At 34.0% G+C, this 19,825-nt stretch overlaps 1 protein-coding gene and 1 long non-coding RNA gene across 6 annotated transcripts in view; one reads left to right on the forward strand and one right to left on the reverse strand.

Annotated features, from left to right (window-relative positions):
• VPS13C (vacuolar protein sorting 13 homolog C) overlaps nt 1-19,825 on the reverse strand; it is a 201,496-nt gene that overhangs the window by 56,058 nt on the left and 125,613 nt on the right. For all 5 annotated transcript variants that reach the window (XR_010131001.1, XM_055364235.2, XM_031002250.3 and 2 more), the window contains 13 exons: nt 19,427-19,539; nt 16,292-16,461; nt 14,703-14,950; nt 12,295-12,524; nt 10,659-10,751; nt 7,890-8,255; nt 7,437-7,523; nt 5,992-6,141; nt 5,561-5,825; nt 4,777-4,937; nt 3,625-3,746; nt 2,829-3,123; nt 1,124-1,513 (listed from right to left, as the gene is read on the reverse strand). Coding sequence is in view for 4 of the 5 variants with exons in the window: in XM_055364235.2 (XP_055220210.2) it covers nt 1,124-1,513; nt 2,829-3,123; nt 3,625-3,746; nt 4,777-4,937; nt 5,561-5,825; nt 5,992-6,141; nt 7,437-7,523; nt 7,890-8,255; nt 10,659-10,751; nt 12,295-12,524; nt 14,703-14,950; nt 16,292-16,461; nt 19,427-19,539 (2,690 nt within the window). In the remaining variant the exon portion in view is untranslated. The remainder of the gene's footprint in view (nt 1-1,123; nt 1,514-2,828; nt 3,124-3,624; nt 3,747-4,776; nt 4,938-5,560; nt 5,826-5,991; nt 6,142-7,436; nt 7,524-7,889; nt 8,256-10,658; nt 10,752-12,294; nt 12,525-14,702; nt 14,951-16,291; nt 16,462-19,426; nt 19,540-19,825) is intronic.
• The window catches only part of LOC129527290 (uncharacterized), a 135,013-nt gene that overhangs the window by 29,052 nt on the left and 86,136 nt on the right, over nt 1-19,825 (forward strand). Inside the window, exon 2 of the long non-coding RNA XR_008672260.1 lies at nt 12,333-12,561. This is a non-coding gene — a long non-coding RNA (uncharacterized lncRNA). The remainder of the gene's footprint in view (nt 1-12,332; nt 12,562-19,825) is intronic.

Consider the following 19,825-nt stretch of genomic DNA (forward strand, 5'->3'; position numbering starts at 1 on the left):
ACCCGGGAGGCGGAGGTTGCAGTGAGCCAAGACCACACCATTGCACTCCAGCCTGGGCAACAAGAACAAAACTATGTTTCTTTTTTTTGAGATGGGGTCTCACTCTATCGCCCAGGCTGGAGTGCAATGGTGCAATCTCAGCTGACTGCAACCTCTGCCTCCCGGGTTCAAGTGATTCTCCTGCCTCAGCCACCCGAGTAGCTGGGATTACAGGCATCTGCCACCATGCCCAGCTAATTTTTGTATTTTTAGTAGAGACGGGGTTTCACCAGGTTGGCCAGGCTGGTCTCGAACTCCTGACCTCAGGTGATCCACCAGCCTCAGCCTCCCAAAGTGCTGGCTGGGATTTACAGGCATAAGCCACCGAGCCTGGCCAAAACTCCGTCTCAAAAAAAAAAAAAAAAAAAAAACCTTTAGGTGATTCTAATAATGTACACTGAAATTTGAGAACCACTACTCCTGTACGAACACGGATGGGATGTCTAGGCCCATTTTAAATGGTTAGAAAATCTTCATATATATCAGGCTTGAGCAGAATGCCAAAGGATGAACAGCAGATAATCAGGAACGATGAAGAAGACAGAAAAAAAACAGGGGAAGAGGCACTGTAGGCAAAGGATGCAGCATATACAAAAGCCTAGAGGTGAGTTCTTGGGGAAATGTGTGGTGAGGGATACCAAAATGTGAGCCTGAAGAGGAAAGAAGGCACCAGAGCATAAAGGATGAGGCTTAGGCATTAGGTTTCTCTCCCAAAGGCCTGCCTGAGTGCTTCACACATAGGAAGTCTCAACTAATATATGCCAAATTCAATGGTTACATCTTTAGAAACGCCATTTCATCACTGGTAAAGTATGTAAATTCAAGCTATTCTATCTACTATACTACTACTACTACTTCAAGAACAGAGGTAACTCTATAGGCATTGGAGAAAAGGGCAACTCAGTCTCAGGAAACCTATTAGTTCCTAACATCCCACTTGATTATGCTTAAGTCTCCTTGAACCTAATTCACACCAATGGCATTTAGCAAATAGGTTAGCATGGTTTTAGGGAAGACAAATGACTCCCAAGTTTCTAGATTAGGAATTTATCTGCTTTAACTTATTATGTGAACAAAACCACACCTTATTTTTAGTAAAAATGTTCTTCTTCTTGAAAGAAAATAAAATAATATCCCTGAAATCAGCTGGATGTTTCACATGAATATCTTCTGAACGATACTGGAGAACCCGGGTAGTCTTGTTGATTAACCAATAGGGACTAAAGACAGACAGCACCATCCGGCTGCCAATTCTCCTGACGTGGACTGACAGGTCGACTGTCGTCACTTCTGTGGAGTCAGAAGAAAAACACACAGGAAAGAATTCTGGAAGTGTATCACGTATGCGGAAATGTCCATTCCAGTTTTTGCCCTGGTATTTCACCAGGACTAATTCCATTATTTCACCACTGATTCTCGAATGCAGAACATCGGCAGTACTGCCTTCTGCCAGCTCATGAGTTTCTGCTGTTCCCTAAAAACAAACAAAAATTTGCTGAGTAACTTTTTAAAACCTCTGAAATAACAAAATTCTTATTTTTCACAAAGGCTAAATAACCTACCAGATGCATGTAAACTGCTAAGTCTTCTGTGAAGTTCCATGCTTACATATTACAAATGTCCAGTACTCACCAAGGACTAAAAAGAAAACACTACACCACAGCCACAGGCAGAAACTGACTTTGGCCATTAGGAGGCTAATAGCCATCACTTTTGTGAAAAAATCAGGTCTACATCAAGAGTCAAAGACTAGATTCAGGAAGCCTGGCTGTTGTCCATTAGAGCTATGTCATTAAATGAGCCACTTAACTGCCTGGCCTTCAGTTTTATCCTCTAATTATAGACCATGCCTAATGGTTCCCATATGAATGGAATAAGAAAATTATTCTTATTTACTAGTCAGAGTAAAAAGTTACTCTGACGAGTTATCTAAGTAAGGTGGCATTATTTCAAAAATGAATAATAACATATAAACCATGTTTCCTTACTAAAAATCTCCTTACATAAATACTATTTAATTCTTATAAAATACTCTTATATAAATACTATTTAATTCATTTAATTAATTTTTGTCTCCACAACTCAGGAATGGCTCATTGTCAGATAAAAAAACATGTAGGTTCCAAACACTTTCCAGATTTTCATATTTTAAAATATACTGCCATACAGAAATTTTAAAATATTGATCATATACCATTACTAGAAAATCTTACTTCTTAAGACAGACAGTAATTATTTTTTTATTTTCCAAGGTTTATTTTCAATAGAACCTTGAAGAAACAATCATAATATTGACTTTAAAATAAAAACTTTAAGATGAAATATTTTCTCATTTTTTCCTATCTTTTAGTTAATGGAATTTTACTTAATTAATAAACAGACGATCATGCTTCTTAATTTAAGGAAGATACAGTAAAGAAGCAGGGATCCAAAAGCCAAACTGCCTAGGTTCAAATCCCAGCTCCACCACTTCCTAGCTATGGGACCTTGAGCCAGTCACTTCACCCATTTTCAACTCAGTTTTCTTATGTGTAAAATGGGCCTGATAATAGTACCTACATCAGGAGGTTATTATAAAGAGTAAATAGGCTAATACATGTAAAGCACACAGAGCAGTTCCTGGCACATAGTAAATGTTATTCCAGTTTTTGCTATCATTAACATTATGAAGGCATTACACATTACACATACGCTATATAAAACACTGACCTCACTTAAAAATACCATAAAACAAAATCATAATTTACTCTGTGCAACAACAAAAATCAAACAAAATGCAAGAGACATACCTCAAGTAAATATCTTAGGGAATATGGGAGAAGATTCCGCAAAGTGAGAGAAGGATAAAGATGAATAATGTAAGCTACATCCCAGTCTTCCCCATGTGTACATATGTAGCTTAATTCATCAGGCAAAGCAACTGTATTCACTATGAGAGGTAAGAAGCTGACTTCTACTGATGGACACTGCAACATGCATCTGACTTCCCTGCTCCTATGAAGTTCTTCCTTCCAGGAAATATAAGTGGTAGATTCTTTGTACTGATGCTCTAAGATTCCAGCTGGCTGGATAAACAATTGACATCTGCAGAAAGAGGAAACAGTGACAATAAAGTTTTGATCCAGAACTTAAAAAAAAGAATCTCATTAAATCTTCCTGACAACTCTACAAGATAGGTGCTATTATTCCTGTTTTTACAGATATACAGATGAGGAAACCAGGGCTAAAAAAAAGGTTAGGAAATTCACCCAAAATCACATAGCTAACTTACGGAGGAACTTTCTGAAAAGAACAAACAAACAAAAAACAACTCTGTAAACAAGACAACTTAAAAAAATTTTCATTTCAAATACAAAGGCAATCTAATAAAAATACTCAGAAAAATCCTGACATCAAATATACAGTAAGGAATTTTCACCTGATAAATTCAATGATAATATAAATGTATTTCTCAATGGAAGACTAAATTATGTCTTAAAACTGGCTTTTACTGATCTTTAGTTAATAAAAATATGAAGTTATTTTCCAGAATATAAATCCCCAACTCAATACCTTTAAAGTTTAATACATTTAAGAAGTATCTACCTATATGAATCTAAAGGAACATGGAACTCCTCTTCAGGTCTGGCTATCCCAATGCGCTCCAATAGCTTAACATTCTTAACAAATTTATAGATGATAAATGCAATGGAGAAATGGTTTTTGATCTGTTGGACAAAAAAAAATACAAGTTTTTTAAAAGATATGTAAGTTCGAAAGAAAAAATGAGAGCCACAAACAAATACTTTTAGATGTAAAAAATTTCAAACTCAGTATTGGAAGATATTTTTATTGGCAATTGAAAAATCTTAGGGTATTTAAGTGCTATATATATTAAATTTAATGTTTAAGTGTCAGTTGAAAACTGAGATATTCAAATACTCCATATATTATAAACTTATGTTTAGTATTAGTCTATATTATCTTTCAAATATGTATTATTCTCTGAAGATTTAAGCCATTTTTTCTCCATGACAATCTTTGCTCAATGCATCATGTATAACAACTAAACAGAAATGGATAGCAAAAAATCATGAGAAAAATAGTACAATTCTTTTCTTGACATCAGTCTGTTATGCATTGGAGCAAATAACAAACTATAAGATAACAATGTCCAAAATTTGAAACCTTTTCATTTGTATCTGATGTTACAGGTAGGAAAAAAAATGTTCTTTTGTTGACCATATGCTGAAACCTGTAGTAATACACAGAAAAAGAAAAATGTTGGATAAAACCTTAAAAGTAGAAAAAATATTTACACAGATTAAGATGCTAAAATGTTTTTCAGAGGGATAGATCATTCCAATATGCCTTCATACATATCTTGAAAAATATAATCCAAGTGACATACAAAGAGAATGGAATGTTTCCTAACTACAATTACAATAATCCTCGGTTCTGAATATTTAAAGGAATATACCAAAAAAGCTTTATTAATTTTACATTTGTCTTAAAAGATAGAAAACAAAAATGAGCTTTAAGTAAACAAAACTATAGACATTTAAAATAAATATTATCAGAGCAAGCTGGACAGTAAATAGAAGCCATTTCTGTTACTATTTATTTCTGAATAATTACTATTTATTTCTGAATAATCAGAATTGACCTAATGAAGTTTTACTGTATTCCTATATTCAGCTAAATGATTTAATATTTCTTGATACACTGAAAGGGATACAATTCACTTTGAAGTATTACCTGCAGAGGAGAGCGAAGGGTAATTACTTTATTCCCTTCAGTTGCATCAATTTGTACCAAGACAGAGTCAGAATGACTGGCATTGGGATTCCGTACATTATACAATTGCCGTCCAGGTCTGGCCACAGGGATATTTGCAACTTCTGTATATCCATGAGGTACTAAGGCAGTGCATAAGTGAAAAGAATTCCGAATATTAATTTGCCAATGTTTCTCTATAACAGAATAATTATTAGTACCTCAAAATAATGACGAGTATTTTTCCTCATCACTAGAAATGATCACCACAAATTGCTTTTCTAAGACATACACTTAAAAAGAAGACCAGTTACTGTTATAAAATTTTTGGCTGAAAACAATTTTGCTTGGGGTTTTGAATATAAAAACAAAATCCAACTTATTTCTTATTCTCTCAGTCATATAGCAACAATCTTTTTCTTTGTCACAGTGTCAATACTGTAAGACTTCTGAATATAGCTATTTTCTCTCCTCGTTAAACTCCTATCTTTTTAAAAACACATTATATATATAATATTTATATATATTATATAATATATACATTATTTAAGGGCACAAAACTAATCTAGTTTTGTAAAGTTTTCTTAAATCAATAAAGTTTAATTTTCTCAAGTTTAGAAAACAAGAAACAAGAGGTTAGCAATTATATGTTTCAAATGTTGTTATCTCCAGATATCTGCAGCAAAATGTTTTTTCACATTTTATCAAAAATAAGCCCACACCAGCAACTGCTAAGATACCCTTAAGGAAAACAAATATAGCCTACCAATGGTCAGAGTGAAGAAGGAGCTTTCTTGACGGCTCAATATAGATAGGTTCCCTTGACTTGAAGGTACCATGCTGGCATACTCCAGTTCCAAATTCTGGCCAGCATCAACATCAAAAATATCACTTTTCTCAGGGAAGCCCATTACTCTGAGATTACAATTGGGCTTCACCTTAATGGGAACACCTACAGCATTTTTTACCGTAAAAGGGGCTCTGTCCTTTAAAGAGTAGTCAAAAGTAGAAGCAGTGCCCTCTGAAAAACCCTGAAAAGGAACATATCATCACAGTAAAATTTTTGAAAAACATACATTCTTTCCAAAACCTATACCATAATTACACATTTTTTGGAAACTAATTTTGACGACAAAAAAATTATATGTTTCATTTTAAAATTCCACTTGAAATATTCTAAGCAAGATTCAGACATACTTTTGCTAAATTGTTGAAAACATTAAGACAACTTTTGGATATTGTTATATTCATTGTATTTCCTGAAGAAATATGAATTGCCATTTGTGGCTCAGGAATAAAATCATCTCCTGGCAGCAAACTTTTATCCTGAACTGGGTTCTTCTTTACCTATGAAGAAAAATAACATAGCAAATTTAAATTATTAGCCAGTTGATAATAAAATAAAAATGCTGGAGTTCAGTTCTCCTAAACTGATCACTTTATAGTAATGCTTCGCAAAAGTCTTATTTTCAAAAATATACCATGCTTCACTTTGATTTCATGGAGATCAGCATTCATTCTTTCGGGGTATAGTCCAAGCATGGGGAAAAGTTTAGAATTACGCCATAAAATTACTCAAAGCCAGCTACAATATTTGTCTCTTATGCATTCCTCAGAGCATAGCTATTTATTCAGTGTCACCCAACTGGTGATTATGTGTTGACGAGCAATCTAAGAGGACCCTGAAGTCTAAATTGATCCCTATTAGAGGTGCCGCCTGGAAATGTTTCTCTCCTTCTATTTTTTAAACCAATAACACCTTCGAATAAGTAATATTAATATAATAAACACTTAACTAGCCATCAGATTCCATCAGCTTCTGTTCTAGTAGTATTTCAAAAGCCTTGTAAAACATTCTTTGTTAGCCTCCCTATGCCAGAGAAAGGCAGGTCAGAAAAATATTACTTCTTTATTGAGAGGAAATTGGAACACAGGTTAAGTGACTTATCTTTAACAAAAGAATATGTGGAGTCAGTTTCAGTGCCTGACTCCTTAGTAAGGCTGCCCCAAAGAAGTATGCTACGACAATTTCTTAACAATATATGACTCAAGTTCCTTTTAATCAAGAAAAATGTGCTTCAGTATCTAGGTTTCTGAGGTGTTCTCAAAAACCAACATAAAAAGATAACACACAAGAGTTCATTAACAATTCTCAAATATTCTGGTCTCACCCTTAAAAATCACTGAGTACTAAAGAGCTTCATTTATGTTTTATCTACCAGTATGTACTCTATTAACAATTAAAACTGAAAAAAATTAAAAATTCATTTAAAAATAAAAATTACATGCTGATATAAATAACATTTTTAATCAAAAATAACTATTTTAAAAATACAGTGAGAAGAGGAACATACACATATCTCTTTACTGCCTGCCTTAAGGGAAGACAGATAAATTCTCGTTTCTGTTCTGCATTCAATCTGTTGCAATATCACATTCATGTAGTCTCTGGAAAACTCCACTATACACTCGTGAGAGAATGAGAATGAAAATGATATATGAAAAGAATTCTGACCTCATGGACAGAGCCCTTAAAAGGGCTTCAAGGATCCTAGACTACATCTTAAGAATCACTGAAATAAAAACTATGAATGAATATGCATAGTATCATTCTATCCAAAGATATTTTAAGATTTCCTTACATCAAGCCTTAAATTCCATTGTCTCTTCCCCTCCACTCTCTCAATCAGTGGCTCCCAGACAGCATGGATCTCATTGTAATAGTGCACCTGGAAAGATACACACAAAATTATAAGACAGTCCTTTGGCTTTAATTACATATTTCTGTAACCAATAGGGAAATTATTAAGTAATTAATGTTATATATCATTAGCCATTTTCAAAACCCATCTAACAATATATAGAGTGTATTTTCCTTTACTCTCTTACTCTATTGTCATAAATTATTTAGCAAATCAATCTTTAAAAAATAATTATCAAGAAACAATACATCGACAAATTAAATGTCAGAATACACTATCTATTCACATATGTACTCATAGTGGCCATGCACAAACAAGAAAAGTGTATATCTTAATTCCAAAATTGCACTTTCAAGAAGTTGTCTCTGAAGGTCTTAAGTGATGTGGCCATACCTGCAGTGTCACGTCAGCAGCAGCAGCCATTAGAGAAGTCCAATTTTTAATATTTCCTGAAAACTTAGACTCTGCCAATAATAAAGGTACAGTTCGATGTCCAAGGCCACATTCTAAGGTAACTTGAATGGATTCTACAACAACACCACAGTTTTCCTCTATCAGTGAATGTTCAATGCCCTTGAAACTTTCCGTTATTTCTGTTGCCGTGTCAACACCAAGAAACCAAGTGTTATAATCATTAATCGATTTGATACCCCAAAGATTTTCCATTTCCTTAGATGTATCTTTGGATCCATCTTCTTTTGTTTTTGGAGACAATGCAGCCATGATTGTCAACACAGTATTAAGAATTATGGGTGAAATCTTTAAAAAAGAAAGCAGAAAAATATTTATAATAAATTCTTTCCCAGATGAGAATATATACATACATGATTTTAAGTGACATACATTAATTATAAGTGACATTTTTAAATTAAACAAATTTTAATTTTAAATTAAAGTAACTAATTTAAATTTTGAATAAATTCATAACCAAGAAAAATAAGAGAGAACACAAAATTATGTGTCAAGCCAAGTAATCATGCAACACTGACTTCTACTCAGGTTATCTGGAATTAAATAACTAACGTTATATGTCAGTAGTCAAAATCTAAAGTTAAGCTGGTCAATTCAGAGCAAAACAGTGTTATGTGAATAGACAAGTATAGAAATGTAAACAAATTCTTCATTTTAAAAACAGCTACATTAACTAAGCCAAAGTGTGTGATCCTTGTCAAGATACACGTAAATATCGGTATGCAACAAGATCTTCTGAAAAAAAAAAAGGAAAAAAAAGATATACATTTGCCTGATTAAAACTGGAAGACTCAAAATCACAGCTCTCCTTTGACTTACCCCAAGATCTGTAAATCCTACCTCTTATTATCTTTGGATAGTGCCTTTCTTTGCTCACTTCCCTCACTTCCTATTACTGTGCCTTAGTTCTACACTGATGATATCTTCTACGTCCAACACCCTGCCCTCTCAGCCTACCCTCCACACTGCCACCAGCATAATTTTTCTACAAACCAAATCTGAGTATGTCATTCTTATGTTTAAAATCTTCATCAACTTCCCATAATTTTTTATCCCACAAGATAAAATTCAAACTCTCTTTAACTTAATGTGCAGAGCTCTTTGTGGCCTAGTGCCTATTCAACCAGCTAGCCAGGATTCTCCCAAAGTTTGAGAAATACTAGGTTAAATAAGTTAACTGTATTCCTTTATTGTTCACTTCTCACAATCCTTACTTAAAATGTAAAGGGATATAATTATATCATCAAAAGCAGGATCTAGTATGTATTGTTTTCCTAACTTACTTGTCAACTTTTTTTCCGTGTCTTATTAATGTCACTTATAATTAATGGTTCCAGTCTTACAACTCCACCACACCATTCTCTCCAGCCATATGTGACCACCCCTCTAAATCTTAAAGGATTTTTTCACACCTCTGCCTTTGTGCATATTATCAGTTCTGTCTGGATAAACCTTTCCATGCTCCCCATCTATTTAATCTCCCTTCAAAACTCAAATCAAATAGTCCTGCTTCTACACAGCTTTCCCTTATGTCCTGGTCTGAATTAAAGGCCCCATGCCTGTGCTCCCAACTGCATCTTGGCCATGCCTCTAGCACTGAAAGCTGTAATCACTGATTTCTTTCTTTCTCCCGCATATGTCATTAAGTTTTTTGACAGCAGGGGCTACATATCCCCAATGCCTTGTAAAGGACATTTTTTTAATACACAGTGAAAGCTCAAAAATGTTTTTTGAATCAATCATAAATTTATACACAAAGAATGTAAAGTCTCACCAGCACCTAACCTAGTGCTTTAAAATACTTGCAAATTCAAGGAGTTTTTCCCCTCATTTACTACTTTATATATTTTTAAAAGTAAATCCATTAACAATATACATTCTAAGACTATCCAGTGTTTTAAAATATTGAGAAAAAACTAAAATGATATTTACATGGTACTTCAAATGAAATGAGTTTGAGCCTTAGTTCAATCACTGTTGGTCACGGACCTATATAAGTAAAGCTACTACCATTATTGGCATTAACCAATTAACCAAAAATTAAGCAATTAACCAAAAAAGGACTCATTTTTGTATCCTTTGTGCAAACAGAGAAATAGATTGCAGAAAGTATTCTATATCTTCTATTCGTGACTGGGCACGAGGTATACTTAAAGAACCTGAACGCCACTGGAAAACAATTATTGTTTTTCAATGCTTTAAATGTAGTCAATAAAACAGTAAACTCCAATAATTATTTCTAGTGTACATCTGTCATTATAAATATTTGAAGCCAAATCATATAGTTATTAAATTCAATCAACTTACACATCAAATAAAAGCCTAAAAAGAACTTATTACAAATAAAGTAATAACAACCTCTTCTCTCCATCCCTTCTTCCCTTCTCTTCCCACCCCATATCTCTTCCCTCCTCTAACTCAACCCCCCCAACACATGCATGCAAACAGAATAGAGAAAAACTACCCCGATCATTTGTAGATATTAAAAAGTACTCTTTTACAGAAAATAGAAACAAACATTTGCATTAAAGAAAAATATACTTTAATGTTAAAAGTTACTGATTACTGAATATGTGACTAGCACAATGCTTGAGTTATGAGAGACATCAAAAGATACTGTCTCAACTGCAAATATGCAATGTTGTGAAGAAAAATAAGAATTTTCACTCAAAGAATATGTTAAGTACTAACCTTAATTATAAATTCTTTAACCATAATATTTATATTTTGTTTTCCTGAAGCCCACGTACATTTTTCCATAAATAAAGAACAGGGCTGCAAGACCTATAAACAGATAAATGAAATTCACATTTCCATACATCTATTATATACATAACACACACTTACAAGAACCATGTCTTAACTTAACTTGGGATCTTTAACTACAGCCTGCTATTATACTAAAAGCAAAAAAGCAAAAATAAATTAGCTGAGACTCTGTTGTGAAGACTCTTCTGAACTATGAGAAATCTGTGAACACTGGAAAATCACTTTAAGCAGTTCTGATGAATTTCATCATGCCAAATCCTTAAGTAATAAAGCAGATTTACTGTTTAAAATGTTTGTTCCTGCTAAAATAGTTTTTAAATGATGGCCTCTATAAAATATACCTTTGAAATATCTATAAAAGTGAGCTAAAGACTGTGGTAAGGTAGGTAAGTAAACAGTTTCCCGATGCTTGACAGGTCAGTCTGAAATATCATGTAAGGCCTTTATTAGAATAAAAGTCAATTCATCAAATTGTGAAGCCTATATTCTTATATATCATTAAAGAAACGAATAAATAGGCTTGTACCTGAACTGAATGGAGCAATTAGTACAGCATAATTGTCATTTCTTAAAAAATAGGATGAGGCCAGGTATGGTAGTGCATACCTATAATCCCGGCACTTTTGGAGGCCAAAGTAGGGGGATTGCTTGAGGCCACGAGTTCAAGACCAGCCTGCACAATATAGCAAGACCCCCTTCTCTACAAAAAATTAATTAAAAAACAAAAACAAAACTAGCCAGCTAGTAGTCCTAGCTACTCAGGACGCTGAGGCAGAAGGATTATTTGAGCCCAGTAGTTTGAGGCTGTAGTGAGCTAAGATGGCATTACTGCACTACGGGCTAGGTGACGGAGTGAGACCCTTGTCTCTAAAAGAGAAAGAATTCGGAAGAGCTAATTGATATAAACTTTTGGTGACATGTATAAAGACGATCCTGTCAAAGAGTATTTCATGATAAAGTATAGACTTCATACTTTCTTTATGCAAGTCATTTTGTCCACAAATTTTTTACATTTAAAATGCCACTGCAAATTAGTCACATAATATAATGATTCTCTTACCATAAAATTATCAATACTAGAAAATAATTGGTGTGGTAATTAACTGACTAAAATCATATGTTTTGATAATAATATGAAAACATAATTGACATTCACTTTTAATAACAGCAGAACACCATCTCTTTTGGCGAAGTGACTCCAATTTAATTTTTTTCATTCTAAGCCTAAATATTCACTCATTCATTAATTAGGTATACCATGGTGAACAAAAGAAACAGTTGAAAAAGAATATTAATTTGAACTAAAATTCAAACACTACTCAACAGAAGATGGTATAATGAAAATAAAACCGTTCTGGAGGTAGTCCCCAGTTCTGTCACTAGCAGCCATGGCTAAGTCATTTAACACCTTTGGAATTCAATATCTTTATATGTAAAACCCCAAGTTCACAATAAATAATCTCTAAAGTCCCTGCAGAGCTCTCATATTCTAGGATTCTATGAATCAACTGTTTCTGCCATTCTTCAACCCAAGATTAGGACACAAGGTAATTCTTACTGTGGTAATGTTTTTCCCTCTCTTTTCTCTGAGAAAAGGGCAAGCGAGCACTTTCAGATCTCTCACAGAAGCTTCCATCATCTGTTCGAGTTTGGATGTTGACAGAGAAAGGCTGCACTGAAACGAGGCTGTCAGAGCAGGAGCATCAGCCTTTGTCAGGCTGGCAACAAATACCACTTCCGGATCTGTGATCATGGCCTTTAAAGTCATATTTGGTCTAACAGAGTCATCTGAAGAAACAAGCAACAGGAACCAGAAAAGTTTAAGGTAAGTCTTTTCATTTGACTACATGTTATCTACAAGTTGTTAAGTTGTTCTCAATGTTTTTCTATAACAGATATGGTGAAACTGACAATATTAATTGGTTAATTAATACTAATTATTAAATGATTATTAACAAATGCAGATTGAGCAAGATAAGGCAATCTGATCCCTGTCCCAAGAATACCATTACCACTTTGACCTAGCAAGAATAATCCTGTTTTACACTTTTACACTGTTGGCGGGACTGTAAATTAGTTCAACCACTGTGGAAGTCACTGTGGCAATTCCTCAGGGATCTAGAACTAGAAATACCATTTGACCCAGCCATCCCATTACTGGGTACATACCGAAACGATTATAAATCATGCTGCTATAAAGACACATGCACACGTATGTTTATTGCGGCACTATTCACAACAGCAAAGACTTGGAACCAACCCAAATGTCCAGCAATGATAGACTGGATTAAGAAAATGGCACATATACACCATGGAATACTATGCAGCCATAAAAAATGATGAGTTCATGTCCTTTGTAGGGACATGGATGAAGCTGGAAACCATCATCCTCAGCAAACTATCGCAAGGACAAAAAACCAAACACTGCATGTTCTCACTCATAGGTGGGAATTGAACAATGAGAACACACGGACACAGGAAGGGGAACAACACACACCGGGGACTGTTGTGGGGTGGGGGGAGGGGGGAGGGATAGCATTAGGAGATATACCTAATGCTAAATGACGAGTTAATGGGTGCAGCACACCAACATGGCACAGGTATACATATGTAACAAACCTGCATGCTGTGCACATGTACCCTAAAACTTAAAGTATAATAATAATAATAAAAAAGAATAACCCTGTTTTGAAGTTCTTTTTATCAGAATTAAAGAATGTGCATGTACGCAGGCATAAGTATATATTATATTGCAGGGGCAAGAAGGGGAAAACTGGAAAGAATATCAGGAAGAGGAAAAGAGACCCTGATAAAATAGATTATTATTAGTTGTTTCTTTCAATTTCACCCAAAAGTCCATAGTCAATGTCATATAATCTATACTATAAATATATTCAATGCATATATAAATATAGCAATATCAGATATGATCACTATTTAAAAAACATTAAAGGTAAATTTTAAAAATAGCATTCTTACCAGGACATATTAGTTTTCCAATCTAGGTTATACATTAGAGAGAAAAATATCTGACCTTAGACATTTATAATTTAACATAGAAAAGTCACTGATCTGGCAGGAGCAAGGTGTAATCCACAGCACTTGGGGAGGCAGAGGGGGGCGGATTGCTTGAGCCTAGGAGTTTGAGACCAGCCTGGGCAACATGGCGAAGCCCCATGTCTACCGAAAAACGAAAAATACCAGGTGTGGTGGTGCACAACTGTGGACCCAAGCTACTCAGGAGGCTGAGGTGGGAGAACTGCTTGAGCCCACCTCAGGCGGTGGAAATTACAGTAAGCCAAGATTACACCACTGCACTCCAGCCTGGGTGATAGAGTGACAGCCCATCTCGAAAAAATTTTTTAAAAAAAGGAGAGAAGAGGAGAGGAGAGAACAGGAAAGAAAAGGGAAGAAAAAAAGGGAAAGAAAATAAAGAAAATCACTGATCTACTGGGTAATGCTGGAATAAAAGAAGTATAGAGCTGAAAGTGGCTTCAGCATACACCTAGACCAGACATTTGCAAACTCTTCCACAGAGTTTAAGGAGTTAAAGCGACATCCAGGGAAGTCCTGCTGGGTCCTCCAAAGTCCCCATGTTCTGCTTTAATATTTTCAATTGTTCTTCAATGTGCTAGAATTCTCAACATGTTTTCTTTGAATAAGATTCCCCACCTATAAAACAGGCCACTAACCACTGACCCAAATTAACTTCATTTCTGGATCAGTAAAGAAATGTTCATGGCACAGTTGGAACCAGCGGACTTTCCTGGCCATTGGTCCAATGTCTACTGTACCTCTCTCTTAAAAATGTTTTAAAAAACTAAAAAGCTAAAGTTTTTATATAGAATATGTTTAAATCTAAAAGACTAATTTTACGTTCTGAAATTTTTCATTTCTCTTTTTTCTGGTTTGTAATTCTTGTCAAAATATACAAGTTGTCATCGATGACAGATAAATTCTGCTAACCTTTCTCTATCTTGACCTTCCCTGTGGCAGTCTGTCTTGGTAAAATCTGTGTTTCTTTTGCCACATTTTCTGGACTCTGAGGCACAGCTTTGATAAAGAAATCTGCCACAGTCATCAGAAATTCCACACTGGCACATACATACAGCTTGTCAAGAACAGCATCAATTTGACTTCCATTTTTGTCTTGTTTGTAACTTATATCAATCATAGAACTGTTGTTATCTTGGTCATTCTTTCTGTCAATCATTCTGAAAAAAAACATGCTATTCATTATTTTATTCTTTCTAAAACAATAAAAAAGATGAAGAATTTCCTATATACCTCAATAATCTTTCTTTCACCTTTCAGTTTCTAATCTGTATAGAAAACAGGTCAACATTAACTAGAATCTAATTTATCCATTAGTAAACAAGACTACTAATCTCCAAAGCAAGATATACGTTATTAAGCAATTACTGAATATTTTATACTTATAATGCAATTCTATATGTTATTGCATTATAATGCAATTTTTGAGTCTTACATTATAATGCAATACTAAAGAAACAAACCAATAATGGCCGGAAAGGAATTTGGGCAATTAACAAAACAAATCAGTGTAGTCGCAGAAAATAAAGGCAGCCTTTTAATATTATTTATGAAATAAAACCTCCCTGAAGGAATTTATCTTCAAAGATTATCCTACGAAAATTTGAGTCCGAAAGTATTCAATACAACTCAAATCATCAAGTGTTTATCAAGTGTGCTCAACTATAGTTCCCCTACGTCCTCCCATGAACCGGAAAAAGCAGGCTACCTAACACATGATAGCATTTATCACCCTTGCCTGGAGAGCTGTGGACAGCTACTCCAGACACAAAATTTGCAAACTAGAAAAGCTGGGTGCATGACAGCACTCTTTCCTCATTTATTCATCTCTCAGAGAAACAAAGGGCTCACAACTATCCCATATGTATTCAATGGAGTCCAAGTTTAAGTAGCAACACAGTTTTTCTCAAAAACAACAACGAAAAAATCAGATACAAAATATTATGTCTCATTACTTGAGAAAAATAAAAACATAATTAGGCTATTGAAAATTACATATTTCCCATTTTAGAATGAGCTAATATAACTCACCCTTTCAAAAATGGCTTGATGATGTGAATGCACTAGAGATTCTATTTCTATTAAAACTTTGAAAGAAATTTTGCATAACTGTTTTAAAAAGACATGATCAAAATAAACATGATGAAGGAAAAATCCATAGCTTGAAGGCTTTTTAAAACAAAATTCTGCCTACTGGGAATAATTTAGAAAAATACATCACCAAATATATCACCCCATGTGGATTTAACTATTAAAACTCATTTTCTCTTAGTTCACATTCTAAATATGTTACTCCACTTTATTATTAAACTTCCCTTTAACTTAACCTTTAAAGCAGCTGAATCTGATATTAGCACTACTTCTTAATGCAATTCAAATCAGGAAGTATGACCAAAAGACAGAGATCTTTTTTGGATGATCCCTAGCCTAGCAATGCCTGGCAGCCATGCAGGTGCAATGTCAACCTTAAATAATGTATTGCAAATTCAGAGCTGACAAACCTCGATGTTGCTCTCTCAATTCCTTCTCTGAGATCATCAAGGGTGCATGTCTTAAGTTTAACGCTGACATTCATTGAGCCATCCTTAAACATCTTCCCTGAGGAGGCCATAAGATGTAGTCTGAGTTCACCAAGTTGGAAACTGTCATTATGAAATGCAACTCCAGATTCCTATGGTACATTTTCCAAGCAAAAGAATCAATTACCTTTAAATATTATATAATTACTTTTAAACATATTACTTAATTCAAAACTTAAAGGCAAACTGATCTCATGAATTTTAAAAGTATGAGTGCTAAAACATCTGAATGGAACAGAGAATAATATGCATGTTTGTGAGTATACCTGTACATACAAATAAATAGATATATGTGTGAATATCCAACAATGATTAGTATAGAAAAATTTATCTGATTTACAGTTTAATGTAAATAAAAATAATTAGGAAAGAGCTGTCAATTAATCAATTAATCTAACTAATAAATTTTTTCTTTTCTTTTTTTTTTTTTTTTGAGATGGAGTTTCGCTCTGTCGCCCAGGCTGGAGTGCAGTGGCACGATCTCGGCTCACTGCATCCTCCACCTCCTGCGTTTAAGCAATTCTCCGCCTCAGCCTCCCAAGTAGCTGGGATTACAGGCGCCCACCACTATGCCCGGCTAATTTTTTTTTGTATTTTTAGTAGAGATGGGGTTTCACCATCTTGGCCAAGCTGATCTTGAACTCCTGACCTCATGATCCGCCCACCTCGGCCTCCCAAAGTGCTGGGATTACAGGCATAAGCCACTGCACCCCGCCTCTAATAATAAATATTTAATGAGCTCTTCCGTTAAAAAACAGTGATAAGATTTATGAGGTTTACAAGAAAGAGTAAGGCATGGTAGATGATGTGAGTGATCATATACCCTAATTCCTTGAGAAAACAAAATAGAAATACACTAAAAGGAACATCACAATAAGATGCTATTAGTTGTAAATGATTAAATATTTTGTGACATACAGTATTTTATTCATTCATATTTATATCTTCTCACATTTCACAAAAGCCATTTAGTGGTTAGGTAAAGAGTATAAATAGTAAAAGCTCAGAGAGGTTGAAGAGATCATTATGGCTGGGGAAAATTCATAAAGAAGGTGAGAACTTAACACAGCCTCAGAGGCTGAGTGGGATCAGATAGGCTAAGAGAGTGGCAGAAGACACTCTACATGAAGAAAAAACATGAACAAACAATTCAAGATGCTTGAGGACATAGGATACAGGGTGATTGGGCTTGGATACTCCGATTAAAGAATGGTATGGAAAAAACTAGAAAGAAATACAGAGGCCTAATCAAAGTCTCAAATCCCAAACTAAATATTTAAATTTTCATGTATAGAAAAATGGACCTCGATCTTTATTCTACCATAACATATGATTCCAAATTCTCTCAGTATGTCCAGATTTAAAAAAAAAAAAAAACCCCAGCCAATCAACAAAAACCTTCAGGGAAGTGATGAACATCCAACACCACTGCTTACTAGAGACCCTGGCATTGATAATAGGGGTGCTGGGTATGTGCAATCATCGGCACACTGGTTAGAACTCCACCCCTTTTCTCACTTAAGATAGTATGTTGATGCAATTGGGTCAGAATGACATTATTACTGGCAAGCTTTGAATGCTTTTAACTTAAGAAAATGGAAATAATTCACAAACTTTTATTCTGTAATCATTAATAGAAATGACCTGAGACACATCTGCTGATGACAACACACTAATGTTTCCTCATAGGATTACTGATATGGTTTCCTGATGTAGACAATTTGGAGCCACTGAATTTCTTTCCATAATATGAAATTCAGATTATATAACACAATGTTTATTAGTGGAAAGGGAAGATGGAAATGGCTACATGAGATTCATTTAGGAAACTGAAGTTGTGCCAATATCTAGGATGGATGAAAGGTAAAAAATCAAACAAGGAAGTCACTGCAGTACTACAAGTGTAAGAAGAGTTTCAAATAAAGCAGCAGTGAGAATTGATAGAAAAAAGTAAATGTTTATTCAAAGAAAAACCTGACAGTACTCAGCATCTCAATGAATAAGGAAGGCATACAAACAATGAAACAAAAGTAGACATCAAGATTCTAAGACTGCAGAACCAGCAGAATGATGGTACCAAGTAAAATGAAGAATGAATTTAACTGTTCATTTTTGGTAAGGTCATTTTCTGATGTTGTAATGAGCATTAAACATTAGAAAATAAGGCAGTTCATTGCATAAATGACAGATACAAGCCAAAAATTCAACAGTAACAATGTATGAATACTGCATAATTTGTAGTAAATAAAATGAAATATAAATGAACATATTTCATATAAATGGACATTAACAGATATAATACCCATAATCTGTATCTGTTGTTAATGTCCATTTGAGTATATTGCTCACTGCCCAATTAGGGTATATGCTCACTGTTGAATCTATAATCAATACGGAATATGGATATTAAAATATGCCGTATGTATTATAGGTATTAATGTATGACATAATATAATTAAAAATATTTACTGAAGGAAATATCAGCATAATAAAAAATAGCTCTCTAAAATACCATTGACATATTATTTAGTTCAAATCATCATGGCATAAGACCTTGGTTCTTCAATTCTTTAATTAGTATCCTTAATACATAATCTACTACATATAACATTTATTCAATAGAAACACAATTAATGCTTATATACCAAGGATAATCATGAATTCAAAAATAATCAGGTAAGGCTCCAAAGTCACTACTAAATTATTCTTAAGTCGTTATATATACATATATATATAGCTATGTAATAAAACTGTATATATAATTAATCACTCATATATAAAATTCTTCTATTGGTAATAAATCAGAATGTGTTTTGGTGCTGATATTACTTGGAAAGAAATAAAACCCTGAGTACTTTGCCTTAGCCTTGGAAGATTAGAAACACTAACAAAGTGAAGATAGAGGGCAGGACCAATGCACATTCTGTAGGCCAAATAGAATTTTACAGACATATTAAACGTTTTAATGAAAAGTCCCACACACAAAAAAGCCAACACTCTAAAACTGACTATCAAGAGCTAAGGATTTATTTCTAATTACAGAAATGTATTACATACCTGGTTGATATCATTGTTATAAAGGATAATGGAAAGAGATTCAAAGTGAAAGTCAAATTGGAGACTGACAATCTGGTTCATAGAGAGCTTTGAGTCTGTCCAATCTTCTTGTTCTAATGGTGAAAATTTAAAAGCTTTTAAGTAGGTACATAATTTTATAAATATTTTTAAATATGAGATAATTTCTTATTTTAAATTTATATGACGCTTTCTGGGATTCTGTAAATCATATTGAGACAATTAATAAAAATGGCAATTACGTTCCAACTGTTAAATTTTAAAAATGGCAATGACTATTCCATATATATTTAGCATATATGTGCAAAGAGGCACAGGCAGACTATGTTAAAAATTTTTTTTTAAAGAGGAGGCCTTAATTTTCAAGGCACTTACACCTAA

The sequence above is a fragment of the Gorilla gorilla genome, chromosome 16, assembly GCF_029281585.2.
Source record: "Gorilla gorilla gorilla isolate KB3781 chromosome 16, NHGRI_mGorGor1-v2.1_pri, whole genome shotgun sequence".
In the NCBI taxonomy this organism is placed as follows: domain Eukaryota; kingdom Metazoa; phylum Chordata; class Mammalia; order Primates; family Hominidae; genus Gorilla; species Gorilla gorilla.